Here is an 8,912-nt window from a genome sequence, read left to right on the forward strand (position 1 = left end):
TTGTATAGTAGTACATGTCAAAGCCATCTCGTTTCTAATTCATTTTCACTTTTTCTCCCTCCCTTTCTAATTCTTATCATCACTTGGAACCACCCCCTACCATATGGCATACCCGTCTCTAACAACATGGTGACGATATTACATCACCAATCTCTTAATACAAAAATTTAGTTTAAACTATGTATCCATCCATGAATGTTCATAACTCGAGCTTTGAAGCAACACAAAGATCAAGTTGTGGTATTACAAAGTTCAGAAAGTTTTTAAGCGCCGTCATCTATACGGTATAGTTAGGAGTTTGTCGTATGTCATCAGGAAAGAGTGGGTCATTCCTTTTTGAGCGTCTGATATATAAGTTAAAATTAGAAGATTCTCATTCAAAATAGGACGGACTTTTGTCAAACAAATATCTGTCATACGAGGAAGGTGATGGGGCTTAAATAGGTGTTACCATGATTGGGTGTACAGAATGGGGGGGTGCTTGGGCCGGGCCATGGATCTCCAAAGTCTCACGATCAAGAAAATCAAGAGGAAGGAAAAGGAAAGGGTGATGGTATTTTCTTAATAATAATTGTGTTCAAATCCACCACAAAATGAGATTTTTTTGGTATTAAAAAGGCCACAATTTTGCTCGCTCACTTCATTCCCTCGCGCGCGACTGTTGAGGACTTTTGCCCTATAAACCACGCTCGGCACCCTCAGAAATCTTGGCTCCTTCATGCGTCGCTGGAGAATACGTGTCGCAAATGACATTTACATCTAAAAACACGCATGGATCACCGTATGTCCATGAATAATTTGAGGCATTGATCAACCAGTCAAGTTTTTTTTGAAGAAAGAATGTTGTTTTCGGGTCTGAAAGAAAATAATACCGCTTTGAGGGGTGACTCGCCAATGGTTTATTGACTCGAGCGTTCTTGAGATTGGAGTGTTTCTTTACAAACGAAACAATGTTTACTAGATTGGCTCTCGAGGTACTCAGAACGAAAGAGACAAATCACAATTCTTGCAAAGTACGTATTGAGATGACATTTGTTAAAGCGTTCCTGGATTTTTTTTTTTAAAGAAGATAAGATATCAGGTAAGTTTAACATTTAACTTTCTTTTTCTTTCCATTCCTCAGATTTTATTTGTCTCATTACGTGTCCAATCCCACTCTCTCTCTCTCTCCCTCTCACGGACTCTGATTCTCTCCCTCTCTCACGGACTCTGATTTTCTCTCTTCCTCTCTCTCTTTTTAAAGGGATGATCCGGGCTGAAAATATTTATATTTAATAGATAAAAGTAATGTTCACAGAGCAAAATACTGAAAATTTCATCAAAATCGGATAACAAATAACGAAGTTATTGAATATTAAAGTTTATCAATATTTTTTGTAAACATTTATATGCGCATCGTCATGAATATTCATCAGTTGGCTCATGATGTAACACCCAACTTTCCCTTTTCTTGTGTTATTGCATTATGATGAAATAAGTTGCGGCAACAGATAACCAATGCACTTAATCAGTTGTCAATCCAATTGTTTTAGTTCTTGATAGAAAAATGTTGAGTAAACATAATTTCATATAATAAAATACAAAAGAACAAGTGGGGATATGACATCATCAGTCCACCTAATGAATAATCATGAAGACATGCCTAGAACTATTTCACCGGCCGGGAATAATGCAAATCTTTAAAATTCAATAGCTTTGTAATCCGATTTTGATAAAATTTTCAGCATTTTGCTTTGTAAATTATACTCTATTTATTTAAATATAAATGATAATATTTCCAGCCTGGACCATCCATTTAATTCTCTCTCACTACCACACCCACACATTTAGCCACACATGATTTGAAGATGCCAAGACAAAACGCTTTACAACCAGGTTCACTGCAGGCATATTAATTGATCCGATATTTTAACTTATCTAGTTTTTACATTTAAATGTCAAATTTTATGATATTTACCACTTTTAAATTTCAATAAGAATCTTTTTAAGTATTAAAGAAGAAAATCAATTCATACATATTTGTATAGTTGACCAACATGACCGACCAATATGTGGAAATAATTATTTTATAATTTAGTTTTCATTATGAAATGCATCATTTTGTAGTGATTGTGAAAATTCGTGCATTTTTTTGGCATTCAACCCTCCTAACCTGTTCATCATTAACCCTCTCCCCATCTACTTGCTGTATTGTCTGGTCTTTTTAAAATCTACTTATCTGTCTCCCTCTTTGAATCCCTCTACTTGCCCCCCCCCCCGTCTCTTTCGATCCCTCTCTGTCAATGTCACACCCCCCCTCACACTTCCTATATCTCCCCTCACTCTATCCATTCATACTTTTATTCTTGGGGCCGTTTCATAAAGCTGGTCGTAAGATAAGAGCGACTTTAAGACAGGCTGGCGATCCCTTCTTGCGGTAAATGATATTTACCATTAATGTTAATTGGTGACTATCTAGCACGTTATAGAAAGGTTCACTAGTCGTTCTTAAAGTAGATCTTAAGTCGCTCTCAACTAACTAATTAACAGCTTTATGAAACACCCGCCAGCTCTCCCTCCCCCTATTTATCTGTCCTCCATTTTCCCCACTATATACATGATGTACCCCTCTCTCCACCCCTTGTGAGGTTCGTCATTCTCTCATTCATAACCACGGTGATGATGACGATGATGATGATGTTGATTATGTTGATGATGGTGATGATGTAGAGGATGATGATGATGGTGTTGATGGTGATGATGTTGATGATGATGATGATGATGATGAGTGTTGATGTTAAGGATGATGATGATGTTGAGGATGATGATGATGTATAAGTATACACTATAAAGTTTTCCTCCAGCTCCTCATCACACAAATTCACTGTAATCTTAGTTCACACTGGAAACAACAACAATACGATGCATAATTAAATCACGTTTTATATCCATTCAAATGTATTTTCCTTAAAATCCACATGAACATCAATATACCTGGCAAGTTTAAACAAAGTAATTAGAAAAATAAGGCAGCGAAAGATAGGTCAACTAAGACCTTCGATTCAAATCCATCCACCAATATTACAAAATAGTCATTTATATTAATTACATTATATACAAAATACATTCCCGTGTATTAGGCATTGATATAAAATCAGGAAGCCATAAGACGAAAGTAAAGACATAATATGGCATCAAATTTCGCCTTTTTTTATTTAGGTAGCTAGCAAAATAATACCTTCAAACATGTTATGTTAATTGCGTAAATTCAAGGCCTACAGACATAATTCATGAAAAACCAGTTTCCATTTTAAAGATATTACAGTTTTATATCAAAAGAACGTAGAATGCAAGGTGTTTGGTATACAGTTTCTTCTGACATCAAAGAAAAAGTCTTAAAATGCGTCCAGCTTGACCGAGAATGTTCATTTCAAGTTCGAATACTTCTAACGACCCAGAGCAGATCCGACTGGATGACACGTTCGCCTGGTCACAGTTCGCCTACAGGTGTCGCACTTCACCTGACAGCACCAAACGAAGTTGCAGTTGCAGCTTGATGTGATGACGACCTCAGTCTTGCGGATCTCCATGCCACAGCTCCTGCACAGTCTGCTGCAGCTCTGCTTCACCCAGCGAAACGACGACGGCGACGTCGACTCCTTGTTGAACGACGACGACGAGACTTCGACGTCCTCACGCACCATGCACTCTCTGCCGGCGGTACCGCTGATGCCGATGGTCAGGTTGGCGCGGCAGTAGTCGGGGGACTGGTCCAGGAAGACGAGGTCACGGCGGTTGAGGGACGCGGTCATGACGGTTCGGGGGAAGCGGTCATCTGCTGCGCGGTTGCCGTCGATGAGTTTCCCGCTGACGAAGTCGACGCGTACTGCCTTGAAGTACTTTCGCTTAATCTCGTCACCGATGACCCGGAAGTTGGCGACGTGGTTCCAACAGGTTTGAAGAGAGCAAGATCCGGAGACACCATGACACTTACAAGTTCGCTGAAGGGTTTGCTTCACAGCCTGTTGATAAGAAAGAAAACAAGAAAAGAATACACATCAGCTTAGAAATAACATGGATTAAAATGTAGAAAAAGGGTCAAAAGTATTTCTTAAACAAAGCGGAAATAAAAAAATCTTATCATCAAGGATCGATTAAGTAATTTTGACAATTTTATTCTGTGACGAACATCATTCTGTATGAACATGAAATTATCGTTGGCATTTTTTAATGTTTGACAAATAAAGCTTGCAAGAAAGAACAAAGTTAGCATTTTACTTTTTTTCTCGATTTTTTTTTCTTATTGCCCAAGGCGAACTCCATAAAGATTTTCATTGCCAATGGTCAAACTCCATTAAGAAGTCAATTTGTCGAAAATTACCTTTCGGCCAGCTTCGTTGTTGTGCATGTTCATGACGGTGATGGCGCCATCCGACTTTTGAGCATCGTCCATGATGTCCTCTGCCAATCGTTCGCCGAATCTTACGTTGTCACTGCAGCCGCCCCAAGTCCAACCTTCACCGCCTAAATATGAAAAGGAAATCAAAACAAATAAACTTGTTAATATAAAGACAAAAATTATAACTCAACTAAAATCCACCGTCAATAAAAATTAAAAACTCAAATTCGCTCAATTATAACAACTAAATAAGATGCAGAAATTTGAACGCAAATGGGAGAATGCCCGATTCACTTCAATTCTTTATTTCATTTCCATGTATGTCCATCCGGTCGGTATAAAAGACAACGGTACTGAAAAGAAAATATGGACAATATATATGCCACTTAGTTTGATTTTACTGCTATGAAATAATGAAATACAAATTATGTAGAAAACCAGCGATGTTTAATGCGTATTACAATAAGACCATCTGAGAATAGAAAGCAATGCTCTAGCAAAATAAAGAGGGATTGAAAATCGACATTACTGGTATTCTTATTTGACAAGTCAGTCCAATATTACTGCAAACGTGTGTGGTTGAAATTGAAATGTCATTCCTAACTTTCCTATATAAATGTTTTAGTGAAATCATAAGATAAGAAGAAATGCAAACTAAACAGACAGTCATGCACATACCTGTATCTCCGTTCCGCCTCTGGTCACAGCCACAGTCGTCAAACGCTCCCTGACTGCAGTTCTTGGTCAGCGAGTACATGACCCCAGCAGACGCGATGGCTTGGACGAACGACATCTCACGATTAGCTAAGAAGGACGGAACGATTTCGTTAGTACATCCGAATAGAACAAACAGCAACCTTACATCAACAGAACAGATTTACATTGTTAATCCATAAAATATCTTGAATATTACTATGGTCAACACGTATTCATAAAAAAAATCTATGACAGGAAACCAAACGAAAATGTAATTTACTTTACACCTTATCATTAAGGTTTAAGTCCAAATCCTTCAGAATAACCTATGAATAACTGAAATAATTATCATTGACTAGGATCATTTTAATTTGGTCGAGATAAGAAAACAACCCGTTCGCTTTAGAGGGGCACAGCATCTGTGAAGATGGACGCTCCTGCCAATGAATCTAATTATCCGCAGTACAATGTTTAAGAATCTACTCAAATTGGCAATGAAATGGTTTAATGATAATGAATACATACCTTGTGTATTAGTGAATACGGATGCCTCTGGGCAGTTCCACTTGTCCCATTTGAACTGGAACTGACACTCCTGTACTGCCTTCTGGATACCCGCAGATACACTGTCGATATACGTGATGTGCCTCTGCAAAAGAAAACGAGAAAGAGAGAAACATCGGTTAGCCATATGATGAAAATAAATGATAAGTTCGATTGAAGCTTAATTAATGAAAGCAATAATGAAGTTAAGCAATTAATACGCAAAGGAATCAACTACTATTACCTGCCACAAAGGCTAGATGATAATCGAGACCTTATTTATTATTCTTAGCAACATATGTAAATATCTAATAAAAGATCAAATTAAAATCTTAACAATTTGATATTTCGTCACGATAATGAAAATATACAAATTTGATTTTTTGTTTTGGTGGGGCATATGTTTTTCAGTTTGGAAACTTTACCAGTGTTAAACATAATAAACACATAGAAATGCATAGAACTGCTCGATCTGCATGTCCAGAATAATTTATACATATCTTTTTTTAATGAATAAAACCCTTAATACATAGACTTAATTGTATCGAAGTTGAAATATTTTTGTAATAGTCATAACATTGCCAATAAGTTTTGGTGAAATAAGTGCACATGTTCATTTCTTTTTTTTTAATGTAGAATTATGGCTTCGAAAGAAAGTGATGACAAGATATCGTATATATTCCACAATGAAATATATCAAACAGACATCGGACAGACAAGCGTTTTCTTTCTTGGGAGGATTAAATGAAATCCCGAGAACTAGTGACATATATAACTGTACTTTTGAGAAGATTTAAGCCCATCAAGTACATTAATGCTCTTCGAGCATCTCGAATTAAATGATTTCAAGCGGAACATAATACGAATAGACATCGATACAGGAGTATGGGAATTCTAATTCGGAATGTGAAATATATTCAATATTAGACTTTATCCGTCTGATCCACGCCTACATAATATGCCCCCATTTTATTAAGTACCACAAAATCACCTCATCTGTCTATCATGTAGGTATAAACAGGTTTAATATAGCAACTGTGTCAATTTTTAAGTTGTATAAGTCCATTAAGCCACCTAGCAGAAGCATCAATGTGCTTATAAACTATAATACCAAAGTGTTGTCACAATACGCTTCATCAAGACCCATTTTTTGTACATAACAAAATACTTTCTGATTTGTTGGATATCCATCTACTTTATGACTTAAAATCGCAGAATAGTGGCATTTCGTTGAATCGCATTTGGAGGAACCCCCACTTGGAATTTCATATCATAGTGTCAAACACAAACGCTACACAAAGCAGCTTTTTCCCACGTGTAATTTCGTGACGAAAAGAAAAGCTCCGTCTTCTAACCACGATTTCGTCGCCATTCGAAACAAACTAGAGGATTTAAGAGACCTTAATGGAATCTCTATTGATTTCCTAAACTATTCCCTTTGTGCTTTGGAAGATTACGACGTGCGGGATAGGAGGGCAAAAAGAGGGTTCACAGGGGTGCGTGAAAGGGGGTGAAATAGAAGATCGCTTTTAAAAGCGTAAACCTCTTAACACAAGCCGGCTAATCGCGCGGACAACACGGTAGCCAAAAAAGCAAAATGTCTTAAAGAGTCACCGACTAATTAAAGTTGAGGGCAATGACAGTTGTGGTTTGATTATACACTTGTATCCTAAAGCCCCATTACGGTTTTTAATTAAGAGGGGATGGTAAATTCGGGAGGGGGTGATACGTGCTTGAACAGGTTATCCTTGTATATTGCTCTTTTGAAAGCCATTACGTCATCATGACCATGGATCAGAGGGAAATATAAAACACTGATAGAGAAACGTTCTCCCGCAAAAAGAAATCGCGAAGGATCCCAATAACTCTTAGCAATGAATTTGAGTACTAGATGGGATAAATATTCCAAAGAACGAAGGCGTAAAATTTATAAGGAATCGAGGGAGTAATAACAGGAATACATGGTGAATATTGAGAAATAGAGGGATTATATTGAGGAATAACATTTAAGGAAAGGATGGGTAATATTAAGGAACTTAATCTCACCTTCGAACCTGCCAAAAGAACGTTGCTTGCCGGTGACCTACAAAATTATAAGGTGAGAGGAAAAAATAGATTAGAATGCTACCCTTCCCGTACTCGTAAAATGTAAAAACTTTACATAACAAAACTCAACGGCCCATATTCTGAAGTCACACTTAAACTAAACCCAGGTTTAAAGTTGTGGTTTAACCAAAGAGAGCCAATTGGAGCACAAATCCCTAACAATATTCAATTTATTAACTCATAAGACATCCAAATTTTTCTTATTGTCTGGGAATGATAACTGAAGTATTTTCTCCCTTATAAAAGAAAAAGGAAACCAAATTGTAAACATAAGAGCTATACAATGTTAACAGATTTTTTTAACTTTAGGCTCCCCATAATAGACCGTAGTCTAAGTGAAACCTGACTTCAGAATATGGGCCAACATGTTTAAGGAATAACCATGATATCAGAAAGAGGCTTATTTCCACCGAACCTTAAAAAACCCTTAGTGTCAGAGATGACCATACGCGAATGACCAACATGACCAATGACTGTGATGATATTAGAACCCATAATTTCTGAAACAACACACATACATATAATTACAGCGAAAATATCTTAACATAAACGATTTTCCGGACGATTTTGCATCATGCTTTGCAATTATGAACATTAGCTAACAAGTTAGTTTGGTTTCAAAAGAAACAAATATAGAGGAATACATCCCAAGGGAACGGCTCAATGTCATTGATAAAGTTTGTTAAAATATTTATTATGCAAAACACATATCTTTTAGTACCCTCACATACAAAAAGTTTAAACGTTATCGTTGAAATAGTATAGCTTTAATAATAACAAGCTTTAGAATAAAATCAAATTAAATCAACGAAATTCGTAAGAAGGGAAACTTACCAGATGATTGCTTGAAAGATGGGCACGTTGACGAGGAGGAGAACGATCAGCAGAAGATGATGAACGAACATCGCAGCGATATCCATGATAAATACTCCAAAATAAAAATCAAGTATAAAGTCACAAATATATGTCACGCTCAGTTGTGATAAAAGTAAATATAATATCACTAAAACCAAGATAAGAATGATGGCAAGAGATGAGATGATGTTTATTGGCGTAGTGTATATCAATGACAATCTCCCGCTGTGGAGCTCTCAAAAGTTAAGAGGTGATCAGACACTAAGTTGTTGACGATTCGAACTTCGCAAAGGTAATGAAGTTTTTCAGGAGAAGTAGCTCATCTTTTATTACC

General features: G+C 36.8%; 1 protein-coding gene across 1 annotated transcript; it reads right to left on the reverse strand.

Annotated features, from left to right (window-relative positions):
* Positions 1–2,914: 2,914 nt before the first annotated feature.
* LOC446160 (Wnt8 protein) lies at positions 2,915–8,912 on the reverse strand. The gene is made up of 6 exons (XM_041629607.1): positions 8,558–8,912; positions 7,664–7,700; positions 5,600–5,723; positions 5,057–5,182; positions 4,361–4,503; positions 2,915–4,001 (listed from the first exon to the last, which is right to left on the reverse strand). The coding sequence occupies exons 1-6, from the start codon at positions 8,641–8,643 to the stop codon at positions 3,426–3,428; spliced, it is 1,092 nt and encodes a 363-aa protein (XP_041485541.1). The 5' UTR covers positions 8,644–8,912; the 3' UTR covers positions 2,915–3,425.

Source organism: Lytechinus variegatus, chromosome 18 (genome assembly GCF_018143015.1).
Source record: "Lytechinus variegatus isolate NC3 chromosome 18, Lvar_3.0, whole genome shotgun sequence".
NCBI classification, from domain to species: Eukaryota; Metazoa; Echinodermata; class Echinoidea; order Temnopleuroida; family Toxopneustidae; genus Lytechinus; species Lytechinus variegatus.